The sequence below is a fragment of the Tasmannia lanceolata genome, unplaced genomic scaffold (genome assembly GCF_043159265.1).
Source record: "Tasmannia lanceolata isolate RefF3 unplaced genomic scaffold, GAP_Taslan_0.1 ptg000002l, whole genome shotgun sequence".
NCBI classification, from domain to species: domain Eukaryota; kingdom Viridiplantae; phylum Streptophyta; class Magnoliopsida; order Canellales; family Winteraceae; genus Tasmannia; species Tasmannia lanceolata.
This window is the reverse complement of record NW_027518679.1, coordinates 54,495,464-54,515,881: the sequence shown is the minus strand read 5'-3', so window position 1 is coordinate 54,515,881 and position 20,418 is coordinate 54,495,464. Positions and strand designations below refer to the sequence as shown.

General features: G+C 39.0%; 1 protein-coding gene across 1 annotated transcript; it reads left to right on the top strand.

The window, feature by feature from the left end:
* The first annotated feature begins 5,472 nt into the window (after positions 1 to 5,472).
* Positions 5,473 to 20,181, top strand: LOC143879252 (ABC transporter B family member 2-like). The gene is made up of 12 exons (XM_077381532.1): positions 5,473 to 5,881; positions 5,975 to 6,029; positions 6,519 to 6,694; positions 11,909 to 12,109; positions 12,496 to 12,755; positions 13,742 to 14,282; positions 15,112 to 15,494; positions 16,537 to 16,949; positions 17,595 to 17,836; positions 18,500 to 18,747; positions 18,829 to 19,241; positions 19,495 to 20,181. Exons 1-12 carry the CDS (start codon positions 5,606 to 5,608, stop codon positions 20,055 to 20,057), a joined length of 3,771 nt encoding a protein of 1,256 aa, XP_077237647.1. The 5' UTR covers positions 5,473 to 5,605; the 3' UTR covers positions 20,058 to 20,181.
* Positions 20,182 to 20,418: the final 237 nt, after the last annotated feature.

The following is a 20,418-nucleotide window of genomic DNA, read 5'->3' as shown; positions in this document are numbered from 1 at the left end:
AATTAATAATAATAATCTAAAGAAACACCAATCCAAGATAATAGAAAACATTAGCAAAAGAAACATGCATAGATGGTTCAATTCTATAATAAAAAAACTTAGGGTTGGGCCGGGTCAGGGTACCCGAGACATTAACCCAGAACCCGACCCGACCTGAGTCGGAGTCTAAAAAAATGAACCCTGACCCCACCCTCAGGGTTGGAAAATTCGGGCTTGACCATGTTCGGGCTCAGAGCGGGTCAGGGCGGACAGGCCAAACCTGCACCCTACTGTAACATACATTGAGGATGGAGAAAATCTCTGGGAAGATCTCATTCCTTCCTTAAGTGCAGATACTGACATAGATGCGTTACAGCTAGATCCCATCGGGTATTTATTAGGAAGGAACCTAAAAGCCACACCTTCTTAGCATTTAGTATTGAGGTTGCTGATGCTATATTTACCTGCCAGTTTTTTATTGACTTTCTTCTCCCTCGCAGAAAGTGACTAACTGCACAACAATGTTTTTTCAGAAGCACTAAATAACCATATAACAAGTAACAACAAGGCGTGGCAGTTATGTAAACCTAAGGAAGGGCACAAGAACAAAAGAAACCCATACGAGCCTGTCTACGTTTTTTACTTGTTTAGAGACGGAAAGATGAAGCAGTGGAAAATAAAATTCTTGGAAAAGATGAGACTTCTCAAAGAAGAAAATTGAACATACAAAAAGATTGGCTGGTAACACCATTTTCCACGTAAAGTTTGTCCAATTTGTAGAAAGATAAGGAGTAAATAAATGAAGGGTTGAAAAAGGACCAAATTGTGGGTGCCAATAACAAGTAGCAATACCCCCCTCGAATTTATAGCAAAATTTAGAAAAATACTTGAAAAAGTGAAATAAGATTTTATGTGGGAAGAGGGACATCTTTTTCATTTCTATTGGCGTTGAGCTACTGGTGTTGCAGTTGGGTCGAATTAAATGGCCTGTCATTGCTGGTGTTTGTAAAAGAAAGGACTCTTTATGGCTTAGCCGGCTCAGGAAAGTGAGCCGTCTGAGCCGATGATTGAGCCGCCATTTGTTTAAAAAATCTCCATATCTATTTAGATGAGATTGAGGGTAGTGGTCCATAGATCAACGGTTCTGATCATTTAACACCAGGGTGACTTTTACAGAAGTGATGACCATCCAAAATAATTGGGACAACTACTGTCTCAATAGCATGGTTTTAAATTTTGTCCGAAATCAGAAATTTCGGATTTCTGTTGAGACCGAAACCGGCCGAAAGTATTATTTTATTCATTCCGAAATCTCGGCGGTGAGGGCCGAAATGCATACCGAAACCGAAATTTAAAACCAATACTCCATAAAACAAGGAGGCTGCTCACTCATGCAACAGCCCGTCAGTAAAATGCCTTTTGTGATGGTCCCTAGCAAATCCCCTATCGCGACACCTGCGCAAACAGAAAAAAGATAGAGTGTATCCCCACAAATGCAGAAAAAAGAGAGAGTGAAAATGGCCTAATCAGTCGATCGTTTGCATCCCTCTATTTTCAGCACGCTCGGGTCCCATTTTAGAAGTGTTTTCCAAAGATTAATATATAGAAATTAATGATGATAAAAATCTTAATCTATTCTAATATAGTTGTCTAGTATCGACCTTGGAATATCCAAGAAACAAATGTATTAATATCTGACATATTTTGACATCCACTTGGATTGCAATAGAATTTTAAATTAAAAATGTAATTAGTATCTGCGAATTTGATGCACATTGCCGAAGGTTTATAGCGAATGTCCACTTCATCACCGATGTATGTTGCAGATGATGATTGAAGATGAGTAGCCAAGTGGGCTTACTGTTAGAATATGTGAGATCTCACCAATACGTTAGATTAGGTAGAATAAAATCACATCTTCCAAAGGTTAGATTAGGTATTGAGATTATCTTCTCGTATCTTGTCAAATTCCTTTCTATAAATCTTGTGATACTAGTTTCTATGTTTATCCTCTTGAGTGTTCTATATAAACACTCATTAGGCTTGATTGTAAGATAAGCAAAGATTAGTGGAAATCTTCAATATTTTACACTTACAAACAATAAATGGGAAGATTGTCTCCGTAGACATAATGAACTTTGAGCCTCAATGGATGAGCATTCATGGGTTAGTTTTAGATATTGAACCTCATTAAAATGGGTCATCAGCGGCCATAGCTCGAGCTTCGATGATCAAGTCATCATGGGTCGATTTTGAGAATAAATCCTCATGGAATATAAAATTAGTCTCTCCGCACAAACCTCAAGGAAGTAGAGCACCTCAACTGAGTGAAGTAACTACTTCAAACACACACATCTCAAGTGAGTACCTCAAATGAAGCATACAAAAAAAAAATTAGAGTTTGAAAAAAAATTAGAAAAAAATAGGAAGGGGAGCGATAACTAGCAAAGGCAATGGTGACAGCAAATATCAAAGAATCTTGGGAAGAGCATAATAATTAGTGATATGATAGAAAATTGATTTTTCGTTAAGAGGGTATAGGTATCAAATTAGTGGGAGGGTATTTCTCATAAGACGAGTGAACAAGTGCTTGGACTAAAACAAAGGGATTCTAAAAAGAAATAAGGGAAAATACAAGTGTCCAAATCAATTTTAAGAGTATAATGTTTTGATAAAGACAAGACGTTGATGATTATAAGAATATGATGATTTTGAAAATGTTTTAATCCTCAAGTTAAATCCTAATAATACACTTTGAGTCATACATTCATCACTAGAGCATTTTCTTCTATCTTTTACTTGCGTCATAGGTTAGCGCAAACTTGAGGTGTCTACTGTCTACACTACCTTTAACCACTTTGATTTGGTCTTCATAGGATCCTACTTGTTGCGAACGAAATCTGGAATCTATTGAGAGTCTGAGATGGCTCCGGAGAAGATCGAGAGCTGCTTGCATACATGAACAAACGGTCTAAAGACCATCCGTAGTTTGTTCTTCGGGAAGGCCCTCCGAAATTTCGGCCAAAATTCAGCCAAAATTTTGTAATAAATAAAATATTATTTTTAATATGTCATCGCTGTGAGGTCTGAAACCGTAATTTAAAACCATGATCAGAACATGGTCGTGAAGATGTCTAGCCTAAACAAGCAAGGGTTTTGCTAACGAGCGAGCACCCAAAGGGCACCCGTTAAGGTGCATTGGAAATGATAATTTCCGATCATTCTGCACGTATTTTGAGACTTTTACATCTATTTTAAGATTTCTTAATGAAAATGTGTGGCGTGGCCGCGGCGGCGGCTCAGCCAAGAGAAGAGGAAAAGGAAGAAGCCAGGAGACGAAAGATGGCCGTGAAGCATTAAATGCTTTGTCGAGGTTGAACGAGACCTTCTTTTTAATTTCTATCCGCATTCAAAACCCCATCCGAAACTCACCACCTACTCTCTCTCTCTCTTCTCGTGGCCACACCACCACTCAACCGTTTTTCCTTTGCCATTAAGCCCTAATTCATTTCCAATAATCTCTCTCTCTCTCTCTCTCTCTCTCTCGCACCATTTTCTCATAAAATCTCAATATCGACAAAATCTCCTCCATCTTTTTCCTCAAAAGCATAGCCTAAAATTACTGACATACGAAAGAGATATGTCTTGTTATGCAGAAGGATGTACAGCAAGTCAAACGCACAGATGGTTTCACCTCTTGGGGCCCACTCCAAATCTCTTCCAGCATTGAAGATTGAACGATCTGAACCCTCTATTTGCAGAGATTTTCATTCTATTTTTCAGCCTTCCACATGTAGGGTAGTGATCAAGAAGGCCTATGATGAGACCCAGCTGATGAGTAGTTTGATCATTAAATTACACAAGGAATGGTGGAAAGACTGTCCTAGACTATAGGTTTTTTTGGGTTATGTCTATTGCAAATTTGCAATAGAGCTGACCAGATGGGGTAACATTTATTGTGATCTTGGGCATCAATTACCAAACTGTTATCAGATGTCCATTCCAAATTGAGACCGTCCAATTAATGCTAATATCTGTAGAATTTGCCTACCCCAATTAGGGGTTGGTGAAATTGTGCAGAGCAACTAATCATCGTCTCCATCAAAAGTGAAGATAATCTGATCAATGTCATGTGAAACGAATTATCATTTCTACCCTAGGCTTGATACTATGAGACGGCTAACTACCAGAAATGCATGAGAAGCAAAAAATGGGTCCACTAGTCATGAGATATCAAATGACTAATTAATCTTCATTTTGGTAGGCTCTACCATGAAGATAGACTCTGAGCTAATGGAGTTTATCTTATGATCCTAATTATCTAGATCATTAGTCTGCAAAATGGAGGGTTAATTAAGAATGAACAATTATCCATATACTAGTAATCTGATCGAACAGTTAGGATTAAGGGATTCATTTCATTATACTGTCTTCCAAATAGTGGTTCGCACAAATCAAAGATCAGCATCAAACGGGTGCGGTCTAAGCCTCACAGTATCATTCCTCCATAATCATATTTCAATTTTGTTTACTGGGGAAAGATAGCTCTAAGCCTCTAACGATGAGAGATTTCATATGATAAGTGGACCTTAATTCCATCCAACATTTTTTAGAAAGTACGGTGTGATCCACTTCTTAGGATGATCCAAACCGTTCATTTGATGGTCACAACGTAAATAGGCTGTACTCCATAAATCATCTCCATTGTATGATCCTAACCTTCCTATCCGTTACAGGTAGGTTAGAATCATACAATGGAGATTATTTAGCATACGATGGAGATGATTTATGGGGTACAACCTAATTAATTTGTGGCTCATCAAATGAATGGTCTCCATCATTCCAAGAAGTGGGCCCCGTCCCCCCAATTACATGCAAGCTCCTTGATAGCGTGATTCGACGTTAACACTTTTTAAACGTCAAATCACCTTATAAGGGAGCGTGCACGTAATCCAGAGGTAGTGGAAATATCAACTCCCAAAAAGAATTGAAAATGTTATGAGCACTACTGTATTTTGATTATCGGACTCCTCATTTTATTAAAAGTACCGTATCGCCGAGACCATAGGTGATCTAAACCGTCAATTAGATGGGCCACAGCCTAAATAAGTTGTTCCCCAAAATTCATTTCCATAGGTTGATCCTAACCCTCCGATGCTCTAACAGTCAGATCGGAGGATTAGGATCAACCTATGGAAATGAATTTTGGGGCACAAACTATTTAGGCTTTGGCCCATCTAATGGACGGTTTGGATCATCCTATAGTGCGGGCCATACCTTACTTTTAATAAAGTGAGGAGTGTCCTCATCAAAATAAGGTAGTGCTGATAACATTTCCCAAAACAACTTTCTCACTTCATTATTTACCTGCTCAAAACAAATTCGGTTAACGAAGAGATAGACGATAAATTGCCGCATTTTGCGTCTATCTCGTTGCTTCATAGATATCTCTCGTACTTACACTCACAGAGTCACAGCCTTAAATAGTCAAGAGGGTCGTTTAATCGCAGTTATGGCTTCACTCTCTATCTGTCACATTTACGAACCCCTCAACGGCTGTTAGTTTATCTGCCCTTTTAATTTCCACTCTCCCCTTAAACTCCCAGTCCAACTTTTTCCGGCGAAAATGAGTTTCGCCGGTCCTTTTTCCGGCAACGGAGATGAGAAAAAGAAGAACAAGAATAAGGAAGATGATGATGAAGAAGCAAAGCAGAAAGTGCCCTTTTTCAAGCTCTTCTATTTTGCAGACTTTAATGATTACATTTTAATGGCTATTGGAACTCTGGCCGCATGTGTTCATGGCGCGTCTGTCCCTGTTTTCTTTATTTTCTTTGGGAAGTTGATAAATATCATTGGAATTGCCTACCTCTTTCCTGCCTCTGTTTCTCATAGAGTTGGAATGGTCAGTAGAGTTATTTTATCTTTGTATCATTTGTATTTAGATGAATTTAATATTTTTATTATGGGTTTATTTATTTATTTTCTAATTTTGCAGTATTCATTGGACTTTGTTTATCTGTCTATTGCAACACTGTTTTCGTCATGGGCAGGTGAGGATTTGATTTTTTTTTTTTGTAATTAATTTTCTTGTTGAATTATAAATTATTAAATAAGACCATCTCTAAAAGCTTAAGGAGTAATTGGTTGTTTCATTGCCAACTCCTTGATAGTAAAAATCCTTAACTCAGAAGAGGGGTACTAGAGATAGTGGTAAATTATAAATAATTAATGGGTTTTGCTAACAGACACTTGCTAAGGTGCATTGGGAAAGAGATTTTACACATGTTTTGATGAAAAGGATTTAAAACATTTGTAAAGTCCTCAAATCATGTGTAAAATGATTATAAAATTTCTTTTATAGCAAAGCCCATAATTAATTAGGGTTAACACCATCTTTAAAAGCTAGAGCTAAGGGGGTCTTCAGTTCAAAACCCAACAACTCCTTAGATATTAAAAATTCACACCAACAGTTATTTCACAATTAACACCCGCTTTCTTGGTATTGCCACTCATTTATTTGTAAGATGATGAATTTACAGAGGTAGCATGCTGGATGTATACCGGAGAAAGGCAAGTTGGGAAAATGAGGATGGCTTATCTGAGGTCTATGTTGAATCAGGATATATCTCTTTTTGACACTGAAGCTTCTACTGGGGAGGTTATTTCTGCAATTACAAGTGATATTCTAGTAGTTCAGGATGCTATCTCAGAAAAGGTATGCAGTTTCTTCTCTCCATTATTTTTCTCCTTTATTATTCATTGGATTTTATTTTGTTTTTCTTTTTTTAAATTTTATCTAGTTATTTATTGAGGTAGTTGGGCCGTTGGGGGGTAAGTTAGGGTCTTAAACTCTTAATCTAAGATTTATTAAGTATTTGTTAAGGGACTGTTGATATTTTGTTTTGAAATGGTCCCCAGGGTAAGTATAAGTGAATCTTTTTGGAGATTTTTCACGGGAAAGGAAGATAAAAGATAACAGAAATTACAGGATTTTCCCTCCCAAAGACGTGGAATTCTAATTCCTTTCCATCGGAATGAAAATCTTATTCTTGTCTTTTGAATTAAATTTTTTATTTTATTTTCTGGAATAGGAATCAGAATAGGATGCCGAATCCGATTCCCGATTCTGACAATCCAAACGTAGTCAATTGAAGCATTAAGTAGAGAGAATGTTTTGTGGTCTTTGCTCAAATTATTTTTAGAAACTATTCTATACAGACCCATGAAGCTACACAGAGTCATATCTTTGAAGAGTTACCAAGCAAAATTTAGTCCTTGTTTTCAATTATTTTCTTTTCTTAGAAAATGATATTTCCACCGATTTTGGGTTTGGAAAGATTTTTTTTTTCTTCCAAGATTTTTCTATTTTTCAACTTTTTGGTTACAAATGAAAACGATTACTTTTAACATTGTGGTTTAATTTTTTGTTTAGAGGGAAGGAAATTTTTTTCTAGGAAAACAGTTTCTGCCATTTTTTTTTTTAATTTCAATCCAAACAGGGCTAGTTATAGCCCTTTAATTGGCTCCTACAAGTCATTGTTCAGAAGACGGTTTCTAATTTGGATATCTCAACTTACGTGGAAGTTTTCGTCTACACTCCTTTATCTATAAGCTAACTCGACTGAGGGATTAGGGAACTGAGCAGGAAAAGCTTTTCTTCTAAGAGATTTTGTCCGAGGAATGTTTTTTTTTTGTTTGTTTCCACAATTTAGAGGGGGTATTGGTAGTGCCATACTTTGATTTTCCCTGCTGCAGGGGTATTTTTGTCATTATGAGCGGTTCCAGCCTTACTGTTTTTGTCATATTTCATCTTCTTTGCCTGTATATCACTCACTGATTGCTCTATTTTTTTAATGGAAACACATTTCCATTTTACTCGCATCCCTCTTTATTGGAGAAGGTGTTAGTCTAAAGTCTAAACTATATGCACATGTGGGCAAGTTTCATTCATTTATGTTGTCGTTAACCCCCTCTTATTTTTCATTTTTTGTTTGTAGAATTGGCACTACCTGGCTCTTCGTTTGGTTGCAAGTAAAAAAAAATTCCATTGAATTTTTGTGGAAAAAGGGAGGAGACAAGGGAGGGGACAAGGTAATGCTGACGTCACCTCTCTTTTTCCACAAAAATCTAATGGTTTTTTGTTTTTTAGTAGCAACCAAAACGAATGATGGTAATTTTATTAAGAGGAAAAAGAAGGACAACAAAGAAACAAACACAAGTGCGATGGAACACCTTTAATGCAGCCCTCTCAACCCCGACTAGTGGCCATCAGTCCACTTCACGAACGATAAACATGTTGGATGGAGGTCACACACCCATCGATCAAAGCGATGATCTCCTTGATCTCATCTACAAAATGCTACAAATTGTTAAGGAGATCTTCCTCCATGATCAAGAAATCAAGAAGCAGATCGACGATCCATATGTCATGGAGGAGAGTACGAAATTTTGGCTTCTATAAGTTACCTCAATCAGACTAGAGAAGGCCCTATGGACCTCAAAAATCCTTGACTGTCACTGAGAACCCTCAAATACCACCGAGTGCAGGATTCTTGAGACTCGACCCATCAAAATTAACTTTCAGGAACCCTAAAGGTCTGGTAGGAAGATTGTTACATGTCTATATGGGTCACACTTAGGTAGAATAAATTAGTTTATATTTTTTATATTCCGTGGAATTTTATCTTGGTATGGATAAGAGTCTTAGAGATAAGGGTTATCTAGATTGGCTTGGGTGGGAGTTTTAGAGAAAGTCATTAATGAAGTGGGTCAAGAGACTGGCATGTCGGCTAGCGTTGTGGGTTTGCTCTCATAGATGCTAGTTCGAGTACCCTCAGAGTTACCCGATGCACGTGGTTCACGGGTGATTGGGTGCATCCATGGCGATTAGTCCTGCTCTAAAATGGCGCGGGGATACCCTATGTCATAAAAAGAAAGAAATCAATGAAGAATTTTATCCCAGATCCGTTTCTCGAAGAGGGGCAAGAGGCTGATCTTCCCTCTAAGAAGATCATTCACGCTGCGAACCTAGGTTCGTAACATATATGTGGGACACTCTCCATGATCTTGAGCCAAGGGTGACTAATGGTAGACTATGAAACTCTGTACTCCAGGTTAACTTCCGCCCAATGGACTATCGTGGGGAAGATATGGTGTTGCGCACTACGAACGCTCATGTTCGATCCTTTGAATATTCTTCAATTCTTTCCTTCCACACCAATCACAACCACAAGGCCTCAATAAGTTCGGCAATAGGGAGGCAAAACACAACTCACCCCGAAGAGAAAAAATGAAAGCTCAAATCTCCCACATGAAGCTACAAGGCATAAGTAAATGATCGGTGTCTCCTCCATCGATCAGTAAACCCAACTTCCACATGGATCGCTGACTAGTTTTCAGGGTGTAGAATATGGTGAGAGGTTAATTAGTTCATGTTGATTGAGAGGATGAGTCAAAGTCCTTCTCCAGAGTTGACTCAGGGAAAGCTACACAAGTGCATTTGACCATGTTGATTGAGGCAGATAGAGTTAGAATCGAGATGATGTAACTAGTGGTTGGCTGGTTGCAGAAGGCCAATAAATATTCACTGTGATGAAAAACAGGTTGAGACCCTGACAAAAAAATCTTCAAAGTGGCTAGAAAACAAGCTAAGGTGAAAATTGTTGCGATTAATGTCTTGTTTCCTTAGATTTATTGAGGTTCATTTTCAGTCCCATAGTTTGACTAGGAGAGAGATAAGACGGTTTCTAAGACTCTCGAGGAATTTTCTTGTTGTTTCCTAGTTAGACTAGAGGAGATTTTTTTTTTTTGAATGGCAAATAATTATATTATAGGGAAAAGAAACAAGTGGAAAACCCTTGATGATCAATAAGATTGATGCAATACAAGAACAAATCACAAAACTAATACAAGAAAATGCTTCAAGGGGGAAGGAAATAAAAGACTTCCAAAGCCTACCTCGAGCCACCATCCCTTGCTAGCCTATCGGACTCAAGAGTTTGCCGCTCTCCTTGCATGATGATATGAAATGTTGGTGCCTCCCACCTGGTCCGATATTTCATCAATTCACCAAGCGAACCGCCACGGATGAGATGCTCTACCCTCTAACCACTTTATCACATTTAAAGAATTGTCCTCCGCTATTACTTTGTCTAAGCAAGCTTTCTCCAACATCCTTATTCCTTGGTGTACTGCCCCCTCTCTGCCTTGTTAGAATCAACGACGCCAATAGGGCCCAATAAAAGCCCATATTCTATTGCCATCTTCATCTCTTAGGACGCCACCATCGGTCCTGGGTTTCACATGCTTGAGCAGTCAAAGTTATAGACTAGGAGAGAGATGAGATGGTTTCTAAGACCCTGGATGGATTTTCTTGTTGTTTCCTAGTGTGTGTGTGTGTGTGTGTGTGTGTGTGAGAGAGAGAGAGAGAGAGAGAGAGAGAGAGAGAGAGAGAGAGAGAGAGAGAGAGAGAGAGAGAGAGAGAGAGATATGGGGTTAGCTCAATCGAAAGATTCATTTTAGTCTTTGTTCTTGCTCATCCTTGATTTCTCTTGGACTCACCCGTAGATGTAAGCAATCTCGCCGAACCACTCAAACTTATGTCTTCGTTATGTGAGGCTTATGTGTGTTGGAGAATAATGGGATTAGGATCTTTAGGTCTAACACTTTGGCATCTCATTACCTTTGTTGTTTTTTGGACCATTTGGAAGGAAAGAAATTTGCGCATCTTTGAAGGTAGAGAATCCACCCTTGATAGGATGGTTTGGAATTTCAGATCAACGGTAGTCTCTTGAGCTCGGCAACAACTTTCTTTTTCAGGATATACAGCAGATGTCATCATTAGAAATTGGGACACAGTATTGAGAGGTAGCGTCCCCAAAAATAAAGTGGTAGCGAAATGGAAACCTCCTCCTAGAAACGTCATCAAGCTTAATGTTGATGGTTGCTCTCTTGGCAACCCTTGCAAAGCAAGCATTGGAGCTATTTTTAGGGATTGCTCGGGTGATATCATCTTTTCCTTTGCGGGCCCAATCGGCGGCGTTACAGAATCTACCGAAGCAGAGGTTCATGCACAACATCAAAGATTGAAAATTTTCTTCAGACAGATGGAAGGTAGATTGGAAGTGGAAAGTGACTCCTTTAACACAGTCTTGTGAGCGAAAGGAACTAGCGACGGTCGATGGAGGCTCACTAATCTTATGGATGAAATAAAATATAAGTGTTTGTTTGGTGTTTGCTCTTTTTCTTTTATTCCTGGAAGTGCCAATGAATTGGCTGATCGCTTAGCCAAATTAGGAGCTTCTAGAGTGTTAACTTGCCAACTTTACCATGTTAACTTACCAACTTCTCCAAAAGCTTAAGCTGTTGGAGAAAGGCGTTATTTATCTTTTATACTTTAACATAGAGAATCATTTTATAGGGGCAATCCTTACCCCTGAAGTGCACATGTATTCCATTATTATTTAATAAAATTGTTATCTTAATAAAAAAAATACTATTCCCTTTGTGTATGCGTCGTGTAGATAGATTTATTCTACAGTACATTTATGATATAAATTGTCTCGTGAATTTGCACTACTATCTGTGGTTATTTTAGAGCCCAGTGATATAAAGAAGGTTGCAAGATTTCTATTTCATGTTTAGGACAATTCGATAATAAATGGTGTACATATGTTAATAAGATAGCAAAACTGCAATCTAATGCATGGGAATGGTTTATGGTAGATGGTACAAGCAGGATTAACTTTGCAATTCATTAGGTATAGGACAATATGGTAAGATGTTGTTCGTGGACAAAACTAATTCCAAAGTGAATAGTTCATTAAGCTTTCAAACTTTCATATCTTTGGAAATTACATTGCTACTGACCATTTGAAATTATGTGATTCTCCTTAACTGTTAGATTAAGGTAGCCTAAATGGTTTTGCAGGTTGGGAACTTCTTGCACTACATAAGCCGATTCTTTGCAGGATTTATAATAGGATTCATTCGTGAATGGCAAATTAGCCTGGTGACCTTGTCTATAGTTCCCTTAATCGCCATCGCAGGTGGGATGTATGCATATGTAGCCGTAGGCCTAATTGCAAGAGTAAGGAAATCCTATGTGAATGCTGGCGAAATTGCAGAAGAGGTTTGTTTTCTAACCTCCCATTTTCATTCGTCACCTGTTTGAAAATAATTTCATTTAGGCTCCGTTTCTTTCGGCGTCAAAGTGGACGTAAAATTTGTTTTATGTTCCCATTATCAAAACATGGTAGTGCGAATATCTGCAGCCTGTCCAAGGCCTTTTCTTTTACTAAAGTTTTCAAAATAAATGAAAAGATGAATGGCTCAAGTGTACATATTTTTTGTTTTTGTTTTGTTTTGCCACTTCATTTATCATAAAAACCCAAAATAAAACAAAATAAAATCCGAGATTTTCCCTTGCCAAGAAATTCCCAAGACAGATAGTTGTGAGTATGCTCCACAGTGCAATCTTTTGCCAGTGTAAATTACTCTTACATGGTATTTGTTCAGGTGATTGCCAATGTTCGAACTGTTCAAGCATTTGTGGGTGAAGAGAAAGCTGTAAAATCCTATATGAACGCTCTCGAGAAGACATATGAGTATGGGAAGAAGGGTGGATTGGCTAAGGGTGTTGGGCTTGGAAGTATGCACTGCGTGCTTTTCTGTTCATGGGCATTGCTTGTATGGTTCACTAGCATTGTCGTTCATAAGGGAATATCAAATGGTGGAGATTCCTTCACCACCATGCTTAATGTCGTCATTGCTGGCCTGTGAGTCTCTTCCCCCCCCCCCCCCCCCCCCCCCCCCCCCCCCCCACACACACACACCAAAAAAAAAGCGTATTTTTATGCATGTGATTCAAAACTATCGTCAAGAACTTGAAAGCTTTCTTAGGCACTTCGTAATCTCAATCAAGTGTATAAAGTAAACTCAAACAGGTGTTCAGAAGCTTGAAAATCCGTATTATGTCATAATTAAGCTTTAGAACTCAACTAACTTCTTTGAGTAGTCAATTGGGTCACACTCTAGTGTTGGGCTTTTAAAGTTAGTAACATGCTTGATTTGCAAAAGCAACGCTATTTCATGGGCTAGTTCCTAATGTGCAAACTAACTTATGAATGTGGTGAGAAATATTAGCACATACGAACTCTCTCTTAACCATTTTCACTATCATCATTTTTCTCTTTTCTCGTGAACCACCTTCATTATTTTTTTTTTTGTACTATAACTCAACCTTCCTTAGTGTATGCAAACCAGAACCCCTTTGTTTCTAAGGCTCTATTTCTTTCGGCATAAAATGGGTATAAAACAAATTCTAGGCCCATTTTTATGGGAAAAATGAGCTTAATGTTTATTTTTTTGCCCTTTTTACGTCGAAAGCAACGGAGCCTAAGAGAAATTAGAGTAAATTTCTATGTAACCTAATGACCTTGACACAATATTTTCTTTATTCACTAACAAACAGATATTTTTTATGAACATTTATTGAATCTACCATCTTCATTTTTTTCTAACTTTTGTTACCCAAGGTAGGAACTTAATACCTATAGCGATATCAGCATGAAAAACCCTAGTATGGCAAGCACATGAGAAGCCTGATCCAGCTCCCTCACGTGACATTATTAGGGCCTTGCATTTTGCAATTTCCTTGTGATCTTTCTACATGAAACATTTGGTTTTGCCACTCACCTGGTAACAAAATCAAAGTAGTTACTCGCAACCTCGAAAACTAAAAGCTAACTTAAATTGTTTTCAGGTCACTTGGGCTGGCAGCGCCAAATATATCTACGTTCATTAGAGCAAGAGCATCAGCATACCCCATTTTCAAAATGATAGAGAGGAACACAGTGAGCAAAGTTAGTTCTAGGACTGGAAAGACCCTTGAAAAAGTGGAAGGACACATCCAATTTAAGGATGTATGTTTTAGTTACCCCTCTCGGCCCGACGTGACGATCTTCGATAAATTCTGCTTGAACATACCTTCTGGTAGGATCGTTGCCCTTGTCGGAGGAAGTGGGTCCGGTAAGAGCACTGTAATTTCATTGATCGAACGGTTTTACGAGCCTCTTGCTGGGAAGATCTTGTTAGATGGACATGACATTAAGGAATTGGAGCTTAAGTGGCTAAGGCAGCAGATTGGATTGGTTAACCAAGAACCAGCCCTCTTCGCTACGAGCATTCGCGAGAACATTTTATATGGGAAAGATAATGCCACACTTGATGAAATTTCACGCGCAGCTAAGCTTTCAGAGGCCATTTCATTCATCAACAACCTTCCTGAAAGATACGAAACTCAGGTAATGTTTTCTGTATAACAAATAAGAGGTACCAATATCAAATATGGGCTGCAAATATCAGCTTCTATCTTTTCTTCTCTCCTTTTTTTCTCATTTTAAAATATCGATCATTTTTACCCATGTAAAACAGATTAGTCATATACAATCATGATTTAGCCAAAGAGTAAAACTTTTTTAAAAAATGTTGTCAAAAATTCCATAAAGACTTATATTGGCGCTACCATGCTTTTTTGGATAATTGCACAAACTCATGCTGTTTTGATAATTACACAAACTCAGCCTGTCTTTTCTGTTTTGATTGGCTTCGACCTTTTTGGGAACTGTACTAACCTTTGACAGCTGTTTAAATAATAAAAGACAAGATTAGTTAGTGCAATTATCAAAACATTGCAGTGCCACTATCAGTAGCCTTGAAAATATTTTTTTTTGAAAGTTGATTTTTTTTGCCAATTTGTAATGTCCAATGACACATTCGGAAATATAGGCTACTGATATTTATAGTAGCGTGTTTAAGTAATTGCACAAAGTCAGCTTGTCTTTTCTTTTTTAATTGGCTTCTGACAGCTTTTCGGAAATTGCAATAACCAGCTCTTTAAATAATAAAAGACAAGATGAGTTGGTGCAATGATCAAAACATGATAGTGCCAAAATCAGTAGCCAAAATATATTGTTGATTATGGATATATAGTCAGAAAAACAATATCATGAGACTGCTCTGACTCGAAGCAAAATATAAGCCTGATCTAGCTGCTATTAGTGTGAGACCCACGAACAAGATTTCAACAAAGCAGTGCAGAATTGCTGGGCTAAAGGTTTCAGAAAAATGCAGGTTGGCGAAAGGGGGGTTCAGTTATCCGGCGGCCAGAAACAGCGGATCGCAATCTCAAGGGCCATACTCAAGAACCCTTCAATCCTACTTCTTGATGAGGCCACAAGTGCCCTTGATGCAGAGTCAGAAAAAAGTGTGCAAGAGGCACTTGATCGAGTCATGGTTGGACGAACAACAGTGATCGTAGCCCACAGGCTATCTACTATCCGTAACGCAGATGCAATTGCAGTCGTTCAAGCTGGGAAGATCGTCGAAACTGGGACCCACGAGCAGCTCATGGCTGACCCACATAGCACCTATGCTTCACTGGTTCAAGTTCAAGAGACCACTTCTTTGAACAAACAGCAGTCCTTAGATGGCACCACCGCGGGCCGACCTCATAGGTAAAGTCTAAGTCTCCTCTGCTGTGTGGGTAAACAAATGGAATGCAACATTTCACAACTACGTCTCTCATTTGTCAAAATCCCATGTCACAAGCTTGATTATTAGGAGCTTCTCATGGATCTTTGGTAGGTACCTAACAAATACGCCAAAAGCTCCAGAGCTGATGGAACGGATTGGGCTTGCCCTTTAAACCTGCCCCATAGCAGGCTGGGTTGCACCTAGTCCCATACATAGGCAGGCCCCCACTTAGGACCATAACAATCTTCTTGAGCTTTTCTTGGATCTCTGCTGTTTCTGTTTTTTTTTAACCCATAATTTATGCAGGATCCCAGGCCTGTACTTTAAATTTTAGGGAATTGATATATTCACCCCCCTTTTTTACTTGTGACAGCCCCTCTAGTATATTTGTGACTAGAGGGGGCTGTCCCTGTGCCACACAATAGGCCGAGGCACCGACCTGGCCATATCCCACCAGGCCACCATACAAAGTAAGCTAGCAAGTATTATGTATATATAGGGCCAGGTCAACCAGGCGGCTTAGCCAGGAGTGTCCACCAAAAGTGCTGAACATGCACTGCAACCATAGGGCAGGGGCAATCGAAGGGGTTAGCCAGGAGTGGCTAGCAAAAGTCCCAAGTACAAAAAGGGTTGAATATAATTTCTCTAAATTTTATTCATAAATGAAAAAGTACTAGAGGGGGACAAAGTGACAAACCACCTTACTTGAAGCGAAACAAAAAAGAAAAATATCTACTTAGTTTGAATGCTAGGAATACCTAGAAAGTCACCTCATGACATCTCTAACCAATCTAGGGTGATCTTCCCATTGGTAGAAGATGATGTTACCGTTATTGCCACAACTCACAAGCAAAATTTGCAAGAGCGTCAGTTACCTGTTTCTGTCCTTTGTCCCCTGTTGTTGCATCATATTTTTCACCTTCAATTAAGTTTCTGTTGCTTACTAGGCTCAAAAGATAAAGAAAATAAAGAGCTTACATTTGTCAATTGATGATTCATAACATTTTCTCTCCTAATCTCTAGCTCAAGCATCAAATATTCTCGGGAACTGTCACGCACAACCACAAGCGTTGGAGCCAGCTTTCGCTCTGATAAGGACTCATTTCGTCCCGAAGGAGACGACGTCGTGAAGCAAAAGTCAGTCTCAATGAGAAGATTGTATGCTATGATCGCCCCCGATTGGGTGTTGGGCGTGTTGGGCACCATAGGCGCCTTTGTAGCAGGTGCCCAGATGCCGCTTTTCGCTCTTGGGGTCACACAAGCTCTAGTTTCCTATTACATGGATTGGGACACAACGCGCAAAGAAGTTAAGAAGATTGCTCTACTCTTCTGTGGCGGAGCTGTCCTTACTGTCATATTTCACATCATTGAGCACTTCAGCTTCGGAATCATGGGCGAGCGGCTGACCCTTCGTGTAAGAGAGATGATGTTTGGAGGTAAAATTCATAATATCAATTTGAATTGCATCCGTATAGGCATTCATATATACATTTAATGGAGCATTCGCCATTATTAGCAAAAACATATACATACATAGAGGACTGCTTTCGTAGGGTGCAACCTTATTGCAATACAATTTGGCATGTTGTAGTGGACACACCACATCGTTTTACCATGAGGTCGCGCCCTTCTGAATCATTTCAATGAAGTAATAAATGCTTCAATGCAATGAGGTCGTGCCCACTAGAACATATTTGGTCTCACCTTTGATCTGAGTTTTATATTTGATAGGCCTTGCTTCAGATCTCCTGTGGCTAAAAAAACACAAATTCCCGACACCCAATAATTTGTATTTTTGTTGTCTATGTCAACCTTTCATTAATTCATTGCTTTTAGCAAAATAAAAATTTTAAAAAAATGTTAAAGGTGGAACCCACTATATTGTAGCGAGCATGTCTCATTGTATTACAATGAAACTGCACCCTATTGATGCATTTCCTTCGAGATAAGTGTTTCTTTTTGTGGAGATACCAGCTCCATATTTTACTTATAATGGTAAAGATCTATGCATATATGTGTATGGAAGTATGTGCAATTACATACATTTCGATACTTAGTTTCACTTTCATCTCTGATTGCAGCAATCTTGAGGAATGAGATTGGATTTTTTGATGAAATGACTAATGGTAGTTCGATGCTATCTTCGCGTCTAGAAGCTGATGCTATGCTTCTGAAAACAATAGTTGTAGATCGTTCGACCATCCTCTTGCAGAATGCTGCTATGATCGTAACCTCATTCGTCATTGCCTTCATCTTGAATTGGAGGATCACGCTCGTTGTTCTAGCCACATATCCATTGATTGTCAGCGGCCATATCAGCGAGGTTTTGCTCTATTCTTATTACTTTTGTTTTCTCTTTAAATACTAGCAGATTTCTTTCAGACAGCCTAGCAGAAGTTTTGATTTGATTTTAAGAAACTAACTACAGAAGTCTTCTCTAAGGAAGTGTCCAATTGTTCCTCCTATGCAGAACATTTCAAAAATATATAAAATATAAAAAAGGAAATGATATTTCAACCTCCTTTTCTGGTGTTTCAACGCCCTATCATTTGTCTTTTCCTGCAAAGGGCTTTATTTTCAGGAAAAAACCAACAGAAAGGTTGGAAATGCTGGAAAGGGTGATGGAAATATGATATCTTATATGAAAATGAGGGCAATTAGAAATTATAATATGAGAGTCCTTAGTATGAGAAGCCTGATCTAGACCCACGCAAATGAAATTAGTGACCAGACCCTTCCTTTGGTAGGCATATCGCGGAGCAGAAACTTGCACTTATCAGATTATGCATAGTGTCCAATCAAATTGCTCGCGAATTGGATGGTTAAGAATAAGAAATGATCCACATTCAAGTTCTACTATTGAATTGTTAGAAATGTTCAAATTGAATGATTTTCACAGTATGTCATCTACAAGTTTGGGTGGCTGGCCTCTGATTTAGAATGTTCTCTTGACATCGTTCTCTTCTGTTTGGTTTTATGGTGACAGAAACTCTTCATGAAAGGCTATGGGGGAGACTTGAGCAAATCTTATCTCAAAGCTAACATGCTTGCCGGTGAGGCGGTCAGCAACATCCGCACGGTTGCGGCCTTCTGCTCTGAAGACAAGGTCTTGGATATGTATGCCCATGAGCTTGAAGGGCCCTCAAAGCGCTCCTTTCGCCGTGGACAGATCGCGGGGCTCTTCTATGGCATTTCACAGTTCTTCATCTTCTCTTCCTATGCACTAGCCTTGTGGTATGCAACTCTACCCTAAAATTGACTCATAAACTGTTAGGAAAGCCATATAATTGTGTTATCTTACGCACAAACTTACAGGTATGGTTCTGTGTTGATGGGGAAGGAGCTTGCGAGCTTTAAATCAGTCATGAAATGCTTCATGGTCTTGATTGTGACAGCATTAGCAATGGGAGAGACACTCGCGTTGGCACCAGACCTTATAAAGGGGAATCAGATGGCAGCATCCATTTTCGAACTGTTAGATAGGAAGACAGAAGTGCAAGGGGACGTCGGGGAGGAGGTTGGGACGGTCAATGGGTCTATCCAATTGAGAGGAGTCGAATTCCGTTACCCATCCAGACCGGACGTTGTGATCTTCAAGGACTTTGATCTGAGGGTGCAGGCTGGAAAGAGCATGGCATTGGTGGGGACAAGTGGGTCTGGTAAGAGCTCAGTGCTCTCTCTTATACTAAGATTCTACGATCCAACGGCTGGCAAGGTTACCATTGATGGTAAGTTCTTTGATATTTTAAGTTCAGCTTGGAGACTAAAACTACAATAGTACTCCCAGTCCGCATGAGTATACACTGTGAATGGCCAAACACACAAAAAATTTGTTGAAATCTATTTCAAAAAAAAAAGAAAAAGAAAAAACTAAAACTTCAATAGCTTTTAGTGCCATTTCTTTTTGGTGCTATGTCTATTCTTTTTCCTAAGCAATATGGGACTATTTTCTGAAAATGAACTATGACATGATTGTTACAGGTAAGGACATAAAAAAGCTCAAGCTAAAATCCCTTAGAAGGCACATAGGCTTAGTCCAACAAGAGCCAGCTCTCTTTGCCACAACCATCTATGACAACATCCTCTACGGCAAAGAAGGAGCGACGGAGTCGGAGGTTATTGAAGCTGCGAAACTGGCCAATGCACATACCTTCATCAGTGGCCTCCCTGAAGGGTACTCCACCAACGTTGGAGAGCGAGGGGTGCAACTTTCAGGGGGCCAAAAGCAAAGGATTGCCATTGCTAGAGCCATTCTCAAGGACCCCGCCATATTACTACTAGACGAGGCCACAAGTGCACTCGATGTAGAGTCCGAGCGTGTGGTCCAACAGGCACTTGACAGGCTCATGAAGAACCGCACCTCGGTTATTGTGGCGCACCGATTGTCTACCATTCAGAATGCTGATCTCATTTCGGTATTACAGGATGGGAAGATAGTAGAGCAGGGGAACCATTCTTCTCTTGTAGAGAATAAGAATGGGGCGTATTATAATTTGATTAAGTTGCAGCAACAGCAACAACAGCATAACTCAAATGATAGATGAGAGTAATTGTTGGTCTCATGTTTTTTTTTTTCACTTTGTCTCAATTGTTGGGGTACGTGTTAATGATACTTATTATTTCTGTTGATGAATAATAATCATACGTGATAGAAATGCATTTTGACTATGTTCTTTTCTTATAAGTTGGTTAATGTCATGTATAATGGAATGAATATATGATTATTGCATAAATTGTTGAAGGTTGATCTTGCAATTGTGTGTGATTATCAAAATCATGTATGGGGAACCATTCTGCTCATTTTCTCTTGGCTAAGAATCATTTTCTTTGCCTTTCATATTTTGTATTCAGGTGGACTCCTGGTCCCTTCTGCTTGTAATGCTTAATATGAATATAGTCATTTTT

Coding starts and splice junctions, on each gene's coding strand:
- LOC143879252 (XM_077381532.1), top strand. CDS start 5,606: ATGAGTTTCGCCGGTCCTTTTTCCGGCAACGGAGATGAGAAAAAGAAG. Junction 12,756..13,741: donor AATGTCGTCATTGCTGGCCT/GTGAGTCTCTTC, acceptor AATTGTTTTCAG/GTCACTTGGGCTGGCAGCGC. Junction 18,748..18,828: donor TCCTATGCACTAGCCTTGTG/GTATGCAACTCT, acceptor ACAAACTTACAG/GTATGGTTCTGTGTTGATGG.